The 17,942-nt window shown below is 48.0% G+C and overlaps 2 protein-coding genes across 5 annotated transcripts in view; one reads left to right on the top strand and one right to left on the bottom strand.

Annotated features, from left to right (window-relative positions):
* The window catches only part of LOC117368913 (atrial natriuretic peptide receptor 1-like), a 164,766-nt gene extending 157,919 nt beyond the window's left edge, over window positions 1-6,847 (bottom strand). The window contains 1 exon segment of the mRNA XM_033962688.1: window positions 6,208-6,847. Coding sequence (XP_033818579.1) covers window positions 6,208-6,847 — 640 coding nt within the window.
* PTGR1 (prostaglandin reductase 1) overlaps window positions 1-17,942 on the top strand; it is a 70,397-nt gene that overhangs the window by 5,843 nt on the left and 46,612 nt on the right. For 2 of the 4 annotated variants that reach the window (XM_033926563.1, XM_033926554.1), the window contains exons 2-4: window positions 11,261-11,367; window positions 15,102-15,147; window positions 16,330-16,389. In XM_033926563.1, coding sequence (XP_033782454.1) covers window positions 11,262-11,367; window positions 15,102-15,147; window positions 16,330-16,389 — 212 coding nt within the window. In that variant the 5' untranslated portion in view covers window position 11,261. Of the gene's footprint in view, window positions 1-11,241; window positions 11,368-15,101; window positions 15,148-16,329; window positions 16,390-17,942 lie in introns of those variants that run through there. The other 2 variants (XM_033926573.1, XM_033926584.1) reach the window with 2 other exon arrangements.

Here is a 17,942-nt window from a genome sequence, read left to right as displayed (position 1 = left end):
CCAGTGGCAGCTGCTGCACCAGGGAAAAGGAAGGTGGGAGACATATGGGTGCCATATACCTCTTGGGGTGCATGTACCCCCATATTGGAACTTCTGCCTTAGAGCACCAGGGAATTAAGGTACAGCCGCAGGTTTGGAATGAGGGTCTGGATCATTTGGGATTGTTCAGAAGGGCTGGAGGTCACAGCCAGGAGCATTGGGGCTATGGCTTGGTGGCCTGAACTTCCTGGGTGGTAAAATGATACCGGCTGCATGTCTTGTTTATCCACTCATATCTTAGCTGAAATTATACTCGTGCATCTTTCTGACTTTACATGCAACTTTCTTGAAATTAGTAATCTTATTTGATTTTCTGCTAGTGCGCTCTTATCTCTCTACGGTACATGTTGTATCTTTGCTTACATCCTATTAAAATGATTTATTGCATGTTGTATTAGCATTGCAATGTAGCATGGCATGCCATATCTTGTATTGTCTCATTTATTTTTATTGCTGTAGTTTTCCATTGCTTATGTTTGACTTGTTCTTGCTTCACATTACCTTAAGTAAAATTCTTTTTTTTGGGGGGGGGGAAATCATGTTTATTGAGGTCAACCAGGGTAACAAAGGGCATACAAGAAATACAGAGGCCAACGTGGCTGTGAACAGTGCAATACAATATAATCAACCGCACCATCAAAGAACACAATAATGTAAAGACTACAATATGTGCTGTCAAAAGGCATAAGAACCCCAAACGAGCCAAAAGAAGCCAAAATCAAAAGAAGGAGTAACCTACTGCCCCTCCTCCTAGAGTACATCAAAAAGAACTTGTATAATAGCCAATAAATGTATAGGGCTACAGGGCAGAACAGACAAAAACAGCCCATGTCCCCCGTTAGACCCCATGAAATTTTTTATTGGAAAAAAACATAAAGCCTATCCCTAAGAATCCCCTTCGCAAGAGACAGCACCCACACTAATCAGCACAAACCAGTCATACCGTCAGTCATGCACCTCACATCCTCCTCAAACAAGCACCTCCTACCTCCCCTCCCCATGGCGAGAGACTAGAGGCAACTGCAGGAACACTCTCCATAAAGCCAGGTATGCCCGGACCTCAGGACTAGTAGAACGTTTATGATAGCAAAGCTCAAACTATGCCAGCTCAGACATCTGATTGAGCCAACAGGCCAAAGGAATAGCCCCCTCCTGAGTCCAATATTGTAGAATCGTCCGTTTAACCGTGAGCAGTGTCAAATAGATAAAGTGGCGCTGAGGTACAGTGAGGCCTTGTGCTACTAGCAAGGATTGATCGCCAAGTAGCAGTGTTTTATAATCCCACTCCAGGTCACGCTGTTAAACCAATTGAAGCTGCGTAAAAGAAGAGTTCCATATTGTGAGTTCAGGTCACTCCAAAAAGGAATTCAGGAACGTCCCAGGAGCCTGCTTGCATTTAGAGCACAGAGTGGCATCCCATAAGCCCATGCGAGCACCCCTTTCCTTAGTGATGTAAGCTCTATGAAGGATCTTGAATTGGGTCTCCTGCCAAGCCGCGGATTTCACAAAAGCTTGTAAAATGTGAAAGAGCTCCAGGAAGGTATCAGGGGTAAAAGACACAGCAATCTCCCAATTCCACAAGTCCCGAAGAGAATTTAAAGGCCCCGGGGAAACAGAAGACCGAACCACCCGATACCACACTAATAGGGAACTCTGGGAAGCTGGCACATTAAGGAGAAACTCATCAAGGGTACCACACTGCTCCGCAGTGCCATACTGTAACTGGAGACTCTGAAAATAATGTCGAGCTTGCAAATAGGCAAAAAATTGTCGGCGAGGAATGGCCCACCGGTCCCGAAGTTGGGTAAAAGTGGAAAACTCCGGATTCCTGGTCGATCAGGTGAAAAAGATGGGAAGCCCCTCGGAAAGCCCAACCCACAAACGGAGAATGACCGAGGCCCGGTAAGAAACAGGGGTTGCCCTGTAGTTGTAAGAAAGGCGAAGCAACGGGAGATCGGGCCTGCGCCACGCGCCACCAATGCCAAACCATACAAAATGGACGCAGAAACCGCAATTTAGATGACAAGACACCCCCCTGTGTACGGGATGATTGCAATAGATTCATAAATGTAAAAGCCGGACAGTCACCCTGAAGGGGAAAACTAGCGATCCCAGTCACCCCTTTGTGAATAAAACGCATAAGGGCCACCAGGTTATAGGCACGAACATCAGGTAGGCCCAATCCCCCCTCCCTCTTAGAAAGGGTCAACTTCGCATATGCAATGACTGGAGGGTTAGGACTTCGATGGGAAGATAGGACTTCAATGGGAAACCAAAGTGGCAAGGGGCCCCTTCTGGTGATTAAGACAGGTCGTGACCTGTTTGGGCCGCCGCGGGAGCGGACTGCTGGGCAGGATGGACCTATGGTCTGACCCGGCGGAGGCACTGCTTATGTTCTTATGTTCAATGCGCGCTGAACAATGACACCAAAGAAAAGTAGTAAAAAGAGAGCGCAACCTGCGGATATAAGAACATAAGCAGTGCCTCTGCCGGGTCAGACCAGAGGTCCATCCCGCCCAGCAGTCCGCCCCCGCGGCGGCCCAGCAGGTCATGACCTGCCTTAATCACCAGAAGGGGCCCCCTTGCCCCCTAGGTTTCTCATCGAAGTCCTATCTTCCCATCAATGTCCTAACCCTCCGGCCTTGCACCTGCACAACCTGGTGAGTTGTCTATACTTATGCAACACCCCAGCACCTCCCTCAGTACCCCACGATCCCCTTTTCCCTCAGGAATCTGTCCAATCCCTGTTTGAATCCCTGTACTGTACTCTGCCGGATCACTTCCTCCGGGAGCGCATTCCATTTGTCCACGACCCTTTGGGTGAAGAAAAACTTTCTTGCATTTGATTTGAACCTATCTCCCTTCAGTTTCTCTGAGTGCCCCCTCGTACCTGTCGTCCCTTTTAGTCTGAAGAACCTGTCCCTGTCCACCCTCTCTATGCCCCTAAGTATTTTGAAGGTCTCTATCATATCCCCCCTGAGCCTCCTCTTTTCCAGAGAGAAGAGCCCCAGTTTATCCAGCCTCTCGGCATATGGGCAGTTTTCCAGCCCTCTTACCAGTTTCGTTGCCCTCCTTTGGACTCTCTCAAGAACTGCCATGTCCTTCTTGAGGTGCGGCGACCAATATTGAACACAGTATTACAGATGTGGGCGCACCATGGCTCGATACAGCGGCATGATGACTTCCCGCGTCCTGGTTGATATGCCCCTCTTGATGTTGCCCAGCATCCTGTTGGCTTTCTTCGAGGCTGCTGCACACTGTGCGGATGGTTTCATGGATGGATCCACTAGCACATCCAAGTCTCTCTCAAGTCCGGTGTCTTCCAGCAATCTCCCCCCCCCCCTTTTATACTCGAACAACGGGTTCTTTTTCCCTATGTGCATGACCTTGCATTTATCTACGTTAAAGCGCATTTGCCATTTGTTTGCCCAGTCCTCCAGCTTATCGAGGTCCCTTTGCAGTTCCTCACACTCCTCCCTGGTCCTAACTCTGGCGCAGAGTTTGGTATCGTCTGCAAATTTTATAACCTCACACTTTGCCTCCGTTTCCAGGTCATTGATAAATATGTTGAAGAGTAGCGGCCCCAGCACCGATCCCTGCGGCACACCGCTCGTGACTCCCCGCCAGTCAGAATATTGGCCCTTTACTCCGACCCTCTGTAGTCTACCTGACAGCCAGTGCTTGATCCATCTGTGTACATCCCCGCCCACCCCGTGGTTCCACAGCTTCCTAAGCAGCCTTTCATGTGGCACCTTGTCAAAGGCCTTTTGAAAATCGAGGTAAATGATGTCTATGGGTTCCCCTTTGTCCACCTGACTGCTTATTCCCTCAAAGAAGTACAGAAGGTTTGTCAGGCACGACCTGCCCTTACAGAATCCGTGCTGGCTTGTCCGCAGTAGGCCATTTTTCTCGATGTGCTCGCAAATGTTGTCCTTGTTCATTGCTTCCACCATCTTCCCTATAACTGAAGTCAGGCTCACCGGCCTGTAGTTCCCGGGGTCACCTCTTGATCCCTTCTTAAAGATAGGTGTGACATTCGCCAGTTTCCAGTCCTCTGGTACCTCTCCAGTTTTCAAGGATAGGTTGCAAACATGCTGGATTGCGCCCGCTCTTTCCTGACTTAGTTCCTTTAGAACCCTTGGGTGTATCCCGTCCGGTCCCGGTGATTTGCCGCTTTTCAGTCTGTCAATCTGCTTGAGGACATCCTCCCGACTTACCTCTATATGTCCCAATCTTTTGGCCTGCTCCCCACTCATGAGCTCCTCTGAGTCCGGTATATTGGACGTGTCCTCACTCGTGAAGACCGACGAGAAGAACATGTTCAACCTCTCAGCTACCTCTTTATCCTCCTTAATCACTCCCTTCCTATCCCCATCGTCCAATGGCCCCACCTCCTCTCTCACTGGTAGCTTCCCCTTTACGTAACTGAAGAATGCCTTGAAGTTTTTCGCCTCCCTGGCCAGCCCCTCCTCGTATTTCCCTTTTGCTTTTCTAACCTCTCAGTGGCATTCCTTTTGGCATTTCCTGTGCTCCTGGTGATTTTCCTCCGTTGGATCCCTCTTCCATTTCCGGAAGGACACTTTCTTGTCACTGATTGCCCTCTTTACTTCAGGTGTCATCCAAACCGGGTCTTTTGACCGCTTGTTCTTGCGGCCTTTCCTGAAACTGGGGATGTACAGTTTTTGCGCTTCCTGCAGTGTGTCCCTGAGAAGGGTCCAGGCGCTCCCTACAGTCTCCATCCTAAAGCTGTTCCTGAGCTTCCTCCCCACCATTTTCCTCATAGCAACATAGTTCCCTTTCCTGAAGTTGAGCGCAGTCGTTGCGGTCCTCCCCACTATGGGTGACCCTCTTTCTAATGTGAATCTGATCACGTTGTGATCACTGTTGCCTAGTGTTCCTCCCACTTCTACCCCTCTTGCAGGCCCCTCTAATCCGTTAAGGATGAGGTCAAGAGTAGCATCCCCTCGCGTCGGTTCCTTGACTAGTTGCTCCATGAAGCAGTCCCTCACAGCTTCTACGAATCCTGCTTCCCTCGTGGAGTTGGAGTGTCCCGTACTCCAGTCTATCCCCGGGTAGTTGAAGTCCCCCATCACTGTTACACTTCCAGTCCTGCATTCCTGTCTCAGTTCTGCTTCCAAGTCGTGTCCTATTGTTTCTGACGCACCAGGCGGGCGATAATACAGCCCCAGCTTTATGTCTGCACTCTTCTTTCCCGGCAATTTGACCCATAGCGATTCTAGCTCCTCTGTCTTTGTTGCTGTATCGATCCCAATCGAGTAGATATAGTCCTTTATATACAGCGCTATGCCTCCCCCCTTCTTATGGGTCCTGTCCCTCCTGTAGAGCTTGTACCCTGGCAGCGCCACATCCCATTGATTTTCCTCTGTCCACCAGGTTTCTGTAATTCCTATTATATCCAGGTCCTCCCCCTTGGCCATGACTTCCAGTTCACCCATCTTAGCCATGAGGCTTCTTGCATTTGCGTATATCCCTCTAACACCCAAAAAGGCACCGTTTGTAGAGGATATAATATTTTGGGCAGAAGAATCATCTTAACCAATGCCGCCCTCCCCAGCAGGGACAACGGGAGATCTCTCCATGCGGCACAAAGAGCTCCAATTTTATCTATAGCCACCACCATGTTACTTTGGTACATAACCCGGGGATCCATATGCAGATAGATTCCAAGATAATGCATCGGTTTATGCACTGGAGGGATTGGCAAAGTATCATGCCAGGGCTCCCACCCCAGCCCCGACAAAGGTAGCAGTTCAGATTTCGCGCAATTCACTTTAAGACCGGAAATGGAACCAAACTCAGTCATCAAGCGCAACGCCACAGGCAGATGACAGGGGGCCTGGTCCAAGAATAGCAAGATATCATCCGCAAATAAGGTAATACGACACTCCGTGCTCCCTATTTGGATGCCACAAAGCAAAGGGCTGGAGCAAATTTTAATGGCTAAAGGTTCAATAGCAAGGACGAACAGCAGGGGCGAGAGGGGGCATCCCTGACGCGTCCCCCGGCAGATCTGGAAAGGAGTCGATAAACCACCATTGATGATAAGACGTGCCTGCGGCGCGGTGTAAAGACCCTGAATCCAATGAAGGAAAGGCTCCGCGACACCATACTCCTGCAAGACCCAAAAAAGGTACTGCCAAGAGATACTATCAAAGACCTTTTCCATATTAAGGCCAGCTATCGCAGAAGTGCCACCCCCTTCCCGGTGTTCATGTAGCGCCGTCAATGCTTTAAGGAGGTTCATAGAGGTGTAACGCTGAGGGACGAACCCTACCTGATCATCCCCTATGAGCCCGGGTAAGGACAAATTCAGCCAGGCTGCCAGAATAGCCGCCAAAAGCTTAACATCTTGGTTCAACAGCGAAATCGGGCGATAGGATCCAACCTGAGTGGGATCCTTCCCCGGTTTTGGTAGCAAGGTAATATGGGCTAGATTGCAGCGGGGACCCGAATCAGTGGTGGTGAGGAAGTTGAAATAGTTCCCCAAGGGTTGAGCAAGAAGATCAGGCAAGAGTTTGTAGTATTCCGGGCCAAACCCATCGGAATCCAGCGCCTTGGCAAGCCTCATCATCTTAATCCCTAGTCGGATTTCCTCCAAAGATATGGGAGCATTCAACCGCTCCGTCTGTTCTCCGTAGAGCCGCAGAAGAGGGAGAGCCTGGAAAAATGTATCCCGTTCCTCCTCAGTAAAGTCCCTCTTTGCATAAAGAGCGTTATAGAACTCTACAAATTGCTCCCGAATATGAGCCTCCTGAGTAAAGCATTCTCCCCTAGGATTCTTTACCATTCTAATCTGTTTTTTCTGATAGGGCCGAACCAGAATCGCAAGAAGTTTGCCTGCTTTGCTATTGGTAGAGATGAAATTTCTGATAATAAATGTCCTGACACGCGCGTTGGTCCAATATCTCATTGATCTGAAGACGGATGGATTTGATTTGCTGGCCATCTGGCCCAGCTAAACTTACTCGATGACACCTACGCAATACTTCCAGTTGTGCTGAGAGAGTGAGAAGCTGTTCGCCTGTTTTTTCCGTTTAGTGGTTACAAATCGGATAATATGGCCCTCATACGAAAGTCCACCTTTCGCCTTATACCATGCCATGAGCTGGTGTTTGTCAGCAAAATTAAGAGCGCGGGCTATGACCGGCCTCAAGCGACGATCTCCATCATGGCGCACTCCCAAGCGGTGGACCCGCTCAGTCAACAAGGGGGTGTCTCCCAGTTCCATGCCGATCTCTTTTGGCAGCCACATGGACACTAGAGTCCGCAGATCCGCCTCCGTGATCGACTCCACCAGGCCAATGAGCCGAACATTGTTCCGGCGGCTCTGGTTCTCCAAATCTCCAGCCGGCGAACCTTCTCCTCCAAGGCCTAGGCTCCTGCCTCTACCGCTCCCATGCGATCCTCCTGCGCGGATATCCTATCCTCTACCTGTTATAATCGCGCGGCTTGACTCTCCACAGTATCCTTGATACCATCCACGGTGGATTGCAGGTGAGTCAGTTTATCATTTAAAAAGGTGGTAAGGTATGCTTTCAACTCCTTGATCGCATCCGCCGGCAGAGTGATTGTGGGGCTTGGCAGGGCCCACGCAGGAGGTGTTGATGCCACCATCTTAGTGGGAGTAGAAGGGCCTCTCGGAAACCTAGCAGGTTTCGAGGCTCGGGTCGGCATACCGCAGTAAACGCTCCGGAAAGGAGATAGGCAGGCAGCCCACAGAAAACCCTGCTGGATACAAAAAACTTGGGACCCACAAATCAAAAATAAGTTGAGAAAAAGCCGCTTAAGAAGCACTGGGGTCAGGAGAGGTGTTGAGGTGTCTTCTATAGGTCAACCTGCTCAGCGTGGGGAAGGGAAGGCCTGCTCCAACCTCCCCCCATGCCGCACCAGTCAGCGGATCTTCGGCGGGCAACCCCACCCCCTGCAGCGCCACTGAGTTCTCCTTCTTGAACGGCCCTTTTAAAAGGCCACCGGGCAGGCGGGCCCCACTGAAGGGCTTGCCAAAGGTCCCTTTGAGCGGCTCTTCAAGCAGACCATGCAGGATCAATAGGACCGAGAGACTAATAAGTGTCCTGTCCTGCAAAAGAGGGGGGCGAAATTTCAGCAACCCAAGTACCCTCAACCTCTGAAGGGGGGCCTGCTTCTGGTTCTAGCTGGGGTAACCCAAAAAAGTCAACCACGGGCCCTGTGATAGCACAATTGTTGTTCACACTAAGCGCAGTCACGCTTCATCGGCCAAACCTCATAAGTCCCCAAGCATGCCAAGAAGGATCCACAGGAAGTGGCTCCTGCCGTGTATGATAGGTTTTCCCTCAAATTTATTAACATGATGTATCAAACGTCATGCTTTAAAGCAGGGGTGCCCAACACGTCGATCGCGATCGACCAGTAGCTCAGGAAGGCAACGCAGGTCGATCGCGGAGCCCATCCCGGACTCCGTGATAGACTCGTGTTGCCATCCTGATCTACCGGGCCGATCAGCCTTTCTCTTCAGTGTTCTCTCTAGGGCCTTTTAGCTGGGCGGTCCGCCCAGCTGTCATCTGCTGCTGCCGCCGCTGCTGAACATTAAAAAAAAACAAAAAAAAAACGGCTTGGAGATTTCAGCCCGTAGCGAACTTATGCTCCGTGGCTTTAACGTGTGCGTGCCCGCTTCCCTTCTCTTCCCTCCGAAACCGGAAGTTATGTCCGGGGAGGGAGGAAGGGAAGCCGGCATGCACATGTTGAGAGCCCTGAAGCAAGCGTTCGCTACGGGCTAAGGCGGGAGATAGGTTAATGAAGCATTTCCTCTTCTTGCTGACGGGTCCTGCCTACTTTCTGTTTCCGCAAAGGCAGGACCCGGCAGCATTTCCCCCAACAGCTCGATCGCGATGCTGGTCGGCCAAAGCAGGGAGAGGTTGGGGCGGCGGCGGCTTTCGGGCCTGTTATTGGTGGCGGTTTGGGGCCTGTTATTGGTGGCGGTTTGGGTCCTGGTCCCTGATGGCAGTGGCTTGGGGGAGGGCAGGGCGAAAGAAAGAAAAAGGGCAGGCAGGGAGACAGAAGGAAAGAAGAGAAACAGAAAAAAAAAGAAAGGGAGGCAGAGAGAAAGAAAGGGCTGGGAGAGAGGAAGGAAAAGTTAGGGGAGGGAACGAGATCTAGAGGAGAGGAAGCATACAGGCTAAAGAAGGGAAGAAAGATTGGATGCACAATCAGAAGAAGAAAGTGCAACCAGAGACTCATGAAATCACCAGACAAGGTAGGAAAAATGATTTTATTTTAAATTTAGTGATCAAAATGTGTCTGAATTTATATCTGCTGTCTATATTTTACACTAAGGTCCCCTTTTACTAAACCGCAATAGAGATTTTTAGCGCAGGGAGCCTATGAGTGTCGAGAGCAGCGCTGGGCATTCAGCGCAGCTCCCTGCGCTAAAAACTGCTATCGTGGTTTAGTAAAAAGGGAGGGGGGTATATTTGTCTATTTTTGTATGGTTGTTACTGAGGTGATAGTGCATAGAGTCATCTGCTTTGACCTCTTTGAAAAATCCTGGAATAGGAATGATAATTAACATTTTCTATGCGTACAGTGTGCGTTGTGTTTTTTTTAAATTTTATTGTTGGTAGATCATTTTGACTTGGTCATTTTAAAAGTAGCTCGCAAGCCCAAAAAGTGTGGGCACCCCTGCTTTAAAGGATATGTTTTTATTTTTGTTTAAAATTTGGAGTAAAATGCATGAGTAATATATTACTGTTTTATCGTTGTTCATTATCCCCCTCCCCCTCTTTTTTACAAAACTGTAGTATGTGAGCGTCGGAGCTGTTATCGCCACAGCCAGTGCTAAAAATCGCGCTACAGTTTTGCATGTTATATGTTATCTGAATTTTGTGTATGTGATTTTGTAACCTGCTTAAGATTTAAGCAGGCTAGAAGTTTTTTCTAAATAAAAATAAATAATGAATAATTGTTTGTAGGGTTCCCAAATTTCTAATGATTTGGCTACTTAACCCCCCTCCCCCCTCCTTTTACAAAGGCTTGGTAGCGGCTGCCGTGCAGCAAATGCTCTGATGCTCATTGAATTCCTATGGGCGTCAAGAGTGATTACCTTGGCCCGCCGTAATAATTGCCTTTGTAAAAGGGGGCCTTAGACAGTTAAATGCTGAATATCAGCACTTAGCCATGTAAGTGCTGACTCCACCCCCCAGACCGCCTACCAAATAGCCGGCTTTCAGTTTAGTGGTTTAAGTTTCTACTGAATATTAGCGGATAGGCTTACATGAGCAATTTTAACTGGCCAGGAGCCTCTCTTGGCTGCTTAAATCAATTTGAATATCAACCTCGCAGAAAAAAAAATGTCTTGGTCTAGAAAGAGTGGTCACTTTTTGTGTGTGTGTGCAGACCTACATAACTGTATAAATTGTTTTTGAAGAGCTGGAAAGCATTGGAATAGAAGTAGATTATATGAAATGTGTAACTTTTTTCAATGGTTATTTGAAATTTTTATGACTGTTGATATATTTAAGTTGTGTATGTTGTTTTTTGTAAGCTACTTAGAGCTCCTTTTACGAAGGCGCATTAGGGCCCTAATGCGTGGAATAGTGTGCGCTAAATTGCCACGCACTAGTCGCTGCCGCCTGCTTTTGAGCAGGTGGTATATTTTCGGCTAGCGCGCACTAATCCGGTGCATGCGCTAAAATGCTTAGCGCACCTTTGTAAAAGGAGCCCTTAGTCTTATAGGTGAGGTATATGTTGTAAAATTAATAATCACATGTTCCAAAATATGGTTCAGCTGATTGGTGGGCCAACATACTGAATCTGCCTGTGAGGATATAAAATAATGGTTTTGATTCTTATCCCTGAATAGGGTTACCAGATGTCCAGATTTCCCTGGCTTGTCAAAAACCGGTACTTTGTCCGGGTTTTGAAAAGCCTCCCTCAAAATCGCCGTCAGGCAGGAGGGCAACGCAGTGACGTCCAGAGCAGGCAACAGGCGGCGGGGTGGGGGCCTGATGGGGCAGGGATGGGTGGAACTGGGCAGGCTTGGGGGACAGGTTTAAGGGGTCCGGATTTTCCAAACATTAAATCTGATAACCCTATACCTGAACCAAAGGATGAAATTCTAAACTCAAAATCAGGAGAGCAGTGCGAGCAATCAGGACTGAGAATACCTGCATCTCCCATTCAGTTGTGTTTTTTTGCTCCATTCCCCGACCTTTCCCTTGTACAGGATGGTTCTGTCTAAGGCCTGGACTCTGGCAAAGCACTTTAAAGGCTTCCCCAAACTGTCTGACTTTAAACAGCAGGAGGTCGAGCTGCCAAACATAAAAGATGGAGGTGAGCAAATGTCACTTAATGACTTTAAGAAAACTTATTGTTTAAAGTAGCAGCAAATCTAATGTTGATTTTAAGATTGTAATTCTGGACACTGTCTCCACTTCTTATTGATGTTACAGTTAAACAACGATGAACTTTGTTGAGGCATTTACGGACTACAAATAAATGTTGTATTGTATTGTATAACCATATTTTTGAATTTACTTAAATAAAGTTATGAATCTATGGAAATTTTGCCCAGGTAACTTTAGATGCATAAGTGTGTGATTCATAGCTTGTCAGTGTATTATAAACCTGCTACCAAAGTCGCCTTTCCAGCACTGCTATGAGTCAAAGCTAAGCATGGGGCAAACAATCTTAAGGTTTTTGACCCCCCTGCCCCCTACCCCCCCCCCCCGGTCCCATCACACTATCAGTCAAAACTAGAATCATTGGCTGGTATAAGCAGCACTGATTGAGAAAGAGAACTCTGCTGAACCAAAGGTCCTTCTTCCTGTCGTGTTCTGCTTATGCTGAAACAGGAATTACAGGACGCAGGACGCAGCAGGAAGAAGGACCTGTGGCCCGCAGAGCCGTCTCTCTTGATTGCTGCTGCCTGCCAGCCATTGACTCTGAAACAACTAGAGGATGGGAGAGGGGAGGAAAAAACTCAGGACCTGACTGAATGAGGCTGTCAGGCTTGTTTTAATGTCAGCCACCTGGTCTGCTGGTGCTGGGCCTGCAGGAATCTTTGTCCCCCATCCCCACCCCCTCTCTCTCAATGGACCTGCTCCTCTATGTTGTATAATCACAAAAGCTCATTTGCTATGCTTTGTCCAAATGTGATTTTCTTCTAAGTCGCACCTTAACTGTACCTTGAGATGTTCTTTCCTATCACTGGAACAGTGGAGACTTAAATCAGCCTTTAGAAAATTCACAGAAAATGAGTCCATCGAGTGTATATAACTCCCACCCATTCCTTTCCACTTCTGTATACTTTTTTCGCCCCAAGATTATATAAAGCTTGCTATTTACATTTTCTGTGAGCGGACTGCTGGGCAGGATGGAATATTGGTTTGACCCAGCAGCGGCAATTCTTATGTTCTTATGTATCATGTAACACTGGTCAACAAAAAAAAGTTTTTCTTTGCTACTGAGAACTTAAAACGAGTTCTTAGTTAATTTAATGACACTAATTTCAGATCTGTAATTGAAATTCAGCTAGCACATCAGGTTTCTGCGATACACGTTACGGATTTTTTTAGACAGTTTGCTCTATCGGCACAATATTGCGAGTATGAACTGTGTCCCACCAAACTTGTGTAAAGGAGTTTACTCTGAAAACAAATACATAAGAACATAAGCAGTGCCTCCGCCGGGTCAGACCATAGGTCCATCCTGCCCGGCAGTCCGCTCCCGAGGCGGCCCAAACAGGTCACGACCTGTCTGAATCACCAGAAGAGGCTCCCTTGCCACCTTGGTTTCTCATTGAAGTCCTATCTTCCCATCGAAGTCCTAACCCTCTGGTCTTGCACATGCACGACCTGGTTGGGTTTCTATACTTATTACCTGGTTAGCTTTCTATACTTGTGTTACATCCCAGCTCCTCCCTCAGTATCCCACGATCCCTTTATCCCTCAGGAATCCGTCCAATCCCTGTTTGAATCCCTGTACCGTACTCTGCCTGATCACTTCCTCCGGTAGCGCATTCCAAGTGTCCACGACCCTTTGGGTGAAAAAAAACTTCCTTGCATTTGTTTTGAACCTATCTCCCTTCAGTTTCTCCGAATGACCCCTCGTACTTGTTGTCCCCTTCAGTCTGAAGAATCTGTCCCTATCCACCCTCTCTATGCCCCTCATGATCTTTAAGGTCTCTATCATATCTCCCCTGAGCCTCCTTTTTTCCAGAGAGAAGAGCCCCAGCCTATCCAACCTCTCGGCGTATGGGCAGTGTTCCAGGCCTTTTACCAGTTTCGTTGCTCTCCTTTGGACTCTCTCAAGTACCGCCATGTCCTTCTTGAGGTGTGGCGACCAATACTGAACGCAGTATTCCAGATGTGGACGCACCATCGCTCGATACAATGGCATGATGACTTCCCGCGTCCTGGTTGTTATGCCCCTCTTTATGATGCCCAGCATCCTGTTGGCTTTTTTCGAGGCTGCTGCGCACTGTGCGCATGCTCAAGGCCCGGCACAGGAAGCAGATTTTCGGGCACAGGACATGCTGATGCCGGCAATGCCGATGCGGAGGGAAGTAAGAAGAGGGTTCGGGTGGGTTGGGGGATCTCAGGTGGCGGCGACGGGGGGGTGCCCGATGGCGGCGGGGGGGGTGCCAGATCGCGGGGGGGAGGGTGCCCGTTCGCGGGGGGGCCTTCGGGGGGAGCGATGCCTGTTTTCGTGGGGGCGGGGGGGGAAGGTTTGGGGTGGGAACATATCAAAGCAAGTTTCCCTTACTTCCTATGGGGAAACTTGCTTTGATATACGAGCATTTTGGATTACGAGCATGCTCCTGGAACGGATTATGCTCGTAATCCAAGGTACCACTGTATTGGTATATGTGATTGATGAGCTGTCCTAAAATGCAATATTGTGTTACAGAAACAGTAAAATATTGACGCTTCACGTTATAATGAAAATGATATAAACACAAACTGATGCATAACTTAAAAACAGGATGTGATAGATGAAAACTGTTTTCAGATGTAGAGTCAGCATGTGGCCCTTGTTAAGGTACAGGTGACAGAACTCCCATAGCAAAATGCTTGTTGACCAATGTAATTGTTGATACTTTTTGTCTGAATTTTTTACTCGTACTGTTCCAAGTTCTGTTTCTCTTCCCAATTGTGCCAGGATGTCTCTGAATTCACTGGTCTATTCATGTATAGAGTGGAATTGCATGCCAAGAGGTTATGAGGCAGCATATAGGTATTGAGGCCTTGATGTGTTCGCCCAAAGCTAATTTTTATTTAGAAACAGAGCAAATGAAGGCAGCTAAATACCCATGGGCCTATCTAGTCTGCTTATCCATGCCATCTACTATCCCCTTCTCTCCCTTAGAGATCCAATGTACTTGTCCGAAGCTGTCTTGAATTTGGATACATTTTTTTACCTCCATCTTCCCCCCCCTCCCCCCCGGAGGCCATGCCACGCATTCACTACCCTTTCCGTGCAAAAGTATTTTCTGAAGTTATTTCTGAATCTATTCCCTTTCACTTTCATCTTATGTTCCCCTCCCTCCCTAAATTCACGTGCTACTACTGTCATCACTGGTAGACAGAGAAACAGTCTGTGCTTAACCACCTGCAGCCATAGTCTTCATCATAATAATAATAATAACAGTTTATATACCACACGACCGTGAAGTTCTATGTGGTTTACAATGATTAAAAATGCTACAAATTGAGTAGAACTAACAAAGTTAGAAATTAGTGACTAACGGTTCTAGAGATCACTTGTTGTGGGAAAGATTGTGCAGATCAGCTACCTAAGTACTTCAGAAACAGATATGTTTTTAGGTTTTATTTTATTCTGTGGTACCTACGGTATTTACGAATAACATGTGCAGTATTAATGACGCTAGTGCATGCTAATACAATAGTGCACTTCATTAGGCCATCAAAGGTTAGGTTGAATAAAGTTGACAGAAACATTAAATAACCAGCCAAAGGCTGTTTCATCCTTCTGTTTCATGTTTCTCAAAGAGCAAACGCCATGTAAACAACAATAGACATGGTCTTCCTTTATTTCTCTTACAGAGGTGCTAATTGAAGCTCTGTTTCTCAGTGTTGACCCATACATGAGGTATTTATTATTATTATTTTATTTTAGTCAGTAAATTATATTGGTCTTTTCTTTACATAAATATGTCGTTCTTCACCAGGGGTTCTTAACCTTGTTTCTGGTTCCTTGCATCCCCTTCCTAAACCACATCTCCACTGGTGACTACTGCAGCTACATATTGAATCTTTCTAGATAGAGTGAAGGCAGTTAAGTTAGTTATTGGTAATAAGTTTATTAGTTCTTAATATACCACTTGGTCTGAAAAAAAGGTCCATATAACCGTGAACTGCTATAAATTTTAGCAATGTTAGCAGTTAGCAGCTAACAGTAACATAATATAAATTGCCTCAGATTTCAAAACCCTTGCCAACATCCCAGTTCCTGCACCCTTTGGGGGATGCGAGCACCACTGGTCAAGAACCTTTCTGAACACCATAATTATTTTTCAGGGAAAGAAACCTTTTGTAAACACAATGCTAATCCTCTGGGGAAAAAGGTGAATCACTTACTTCTTCAGCACATCTATCTTCTTTCCCTGTTCTGATGTCTCTAGTTTGTCACCGGACTCCTGACGTAGGCATCGTTACCGAAACACGGCCTGTGTCGAGCTGTGCATTTTTATCCAATAAGTAATGACCATTTTTGTGTAACCTTAAGTTTTAACCCAATAAACTGAAATTGTTACTTTCAAGTTTTGGCTTTTCCTTTGGACTTCATTGTCATTTGCTGCCGGTGATGATCATCATCTTTTTTTGTGTGTGTGATTAGTGGCTTAAAAGCTGCCATTAATGCCAGCATTGTGCGCATGTTCAATTGTCATACGTGTTTGGTTCATGTGTGAGAACCGAGAATGCTCATGATGTCTGTAGCAGCAGTGGAACTTTGAGCCGCTAATAGCCAGGCTTTAAGTGATTGGGGCAGCTCTGGATTTCCTCAGGGGCTTGGGAATCCCCGCAAATAAAGGAGGAGAAAGAAGAGAGTAGTAGAATTCTTGTAGTGCCCACCCATCTTCATCAGTGGCCCACCCAAACGTTTGGTTCCAACTACACCACTGACGTTTGAACGTATTTTATAAAGTACATGCATACTCGCAACTCTGTCCAAACTACATCCCTAGGGATGCAATAGTTTACGTACCATAACGTACCAGTGTGCTATAGTTTTTATCATGTGACTTATAAATCTTTCATTCTAATTTTCTAGATCTTACAGCTCAATTTCCATGAAGGAAGGAAACATCATGGTCGGAAGTCAAGTAGCCAGGTAAATTTTCATTGTAGAAAGGAGAGACAGCAGAACTGGCACGGTGGCGCCCACTAAAATGCCACAGGTAGTAACAGGAGACCCCTGCCGAATTGTTAAACTACTACTACAACTACTGAAACTCAAAGCAGTTGTACTGTATTTATTTTAGTGAAAGCTACTCAACTTTTTTACAGTTTATATATACGGGAGCTGGATAAACACGGGAATGATAAATCTAATCTAATCTTCTATTTGTGCGTTGCGCATACCTATTCAGGCTCAAAGCGACATTAGAGAGCTGAACAGGGACGACGGGAATCCCGCGGGACCCGCGGGTTCCCCCTTCGGGTCACGGGGATCCCGTGGGGATGCCCCCTAGGGTCACGGGAATCCCATGGGGATGCCCCCTAGGGTCGCGGGGATCCCGTGGGGATGCCTCCGAGGGTCGTGGGGTTCCTGCGGGGCTGGAAGTACTAAGTCGCGCGGCTTTTCTCCCTACCTGCTCTGCTTGCAGCACAGAGCCAAACGGAAGTCTTCCCGACGTCAGCGCTGACGTCGGGAACACTTCCGTTCGGCTCTGTGCTGCAGGCAGGGTAGGTAAGGAGGAGTAGCCTCACTGCTCGAGTGGCTACCAAGGGAGGGGGACGGTCCGCCCCGCCCCGGGTGCAGCACAGCCGGCCAGGTCCCCTTACTTTTGTGGCGCTTTCCCGACCGACCGACAACAGCCCTGGTCCGACAAACCTCCCTGCCCTTAACCGCGAATCTAAATTACCTTCTTACAGCAGCTGTAAGAAGGAAATTTAGATTTGCGGTTAAGGGCAGGGAGGTTTGTCAGACCGGGGCTGTTGTCGGTCGGTCGGTCAGGGAAGCGCCACAAAAGTAAGGAGACCTGGCCGGCTGTGCTGCACCCGGGGCGGGAGAGAAGGAAGGGGGAGAAGGATGCTGAAAGCACTGGGGAAGACAAAGGGGTGGAGAAGGACGCTGAAAAGCCATGGGGAAGACGGGGGGAAGGACACTGAAAGCATTTGTGGAAGACAGAAGGTGGAGAAGGACGCTGACAGGACATGGGGGAAGACGGGGGCAAGGACACTGAAAGCATTTGTGGAAGACAGAAGGGGGAGAAAGACGCTGACAGGACATGGGGAAGACGGGGGGGGAGAAGGACGCTGAAAGCACATGGGGAAGACAAAGGGGTGGAGAAGGACGCTGAAAGAACATGGGGAAGATGGGGGGTGGAGAAGGATGCTGAAAGGCCATGGGGAAGACGGGGGTGGTGGTGGTGGAGAAGGACGCTGAAAGGCCATGGGGAAGACAGAGAGGGAGAAGGACGCTGAAAGGACATGGGGAAGACAGAGGGGGGAGAAGGACACTGAAAGGACATGGGGAAGACAGAGGGGGGAGAAGGACACTGAAAGGACATGGGGAAGACAGAGGGGGGAGAAGAATGCTGACAGGACATGGGGAAGATGGGGGGGGAGAAGGACGCTGAAAGGAAATGGGGAAGAGAGAGTGGGGAGAAGACGCTGACAGGGAAGAAGACAGAGATGCCAGACTATGGGGGAAGCGGAGGG

This window comes from Geotrypetes seraphini, chromosome 1, assembly GCF_902459505.1.
Source record: "Geotrypetes seraphini chromosome 1, aGeoSer1.1, whole genome shotgun sequence".
Taxonomy (NCBI): domain Eukaryota; kingdom Metazoa; phylum Chordata; class Amphibia; order Gymnophiona; family Dermophiidae; genus Geotrypetes; species Geotrypetes seraphini.
Note: the sequence above shows the minus strand (reverse complement) of the source record. Positions and strands in the feature narration are given on the sequence as shown.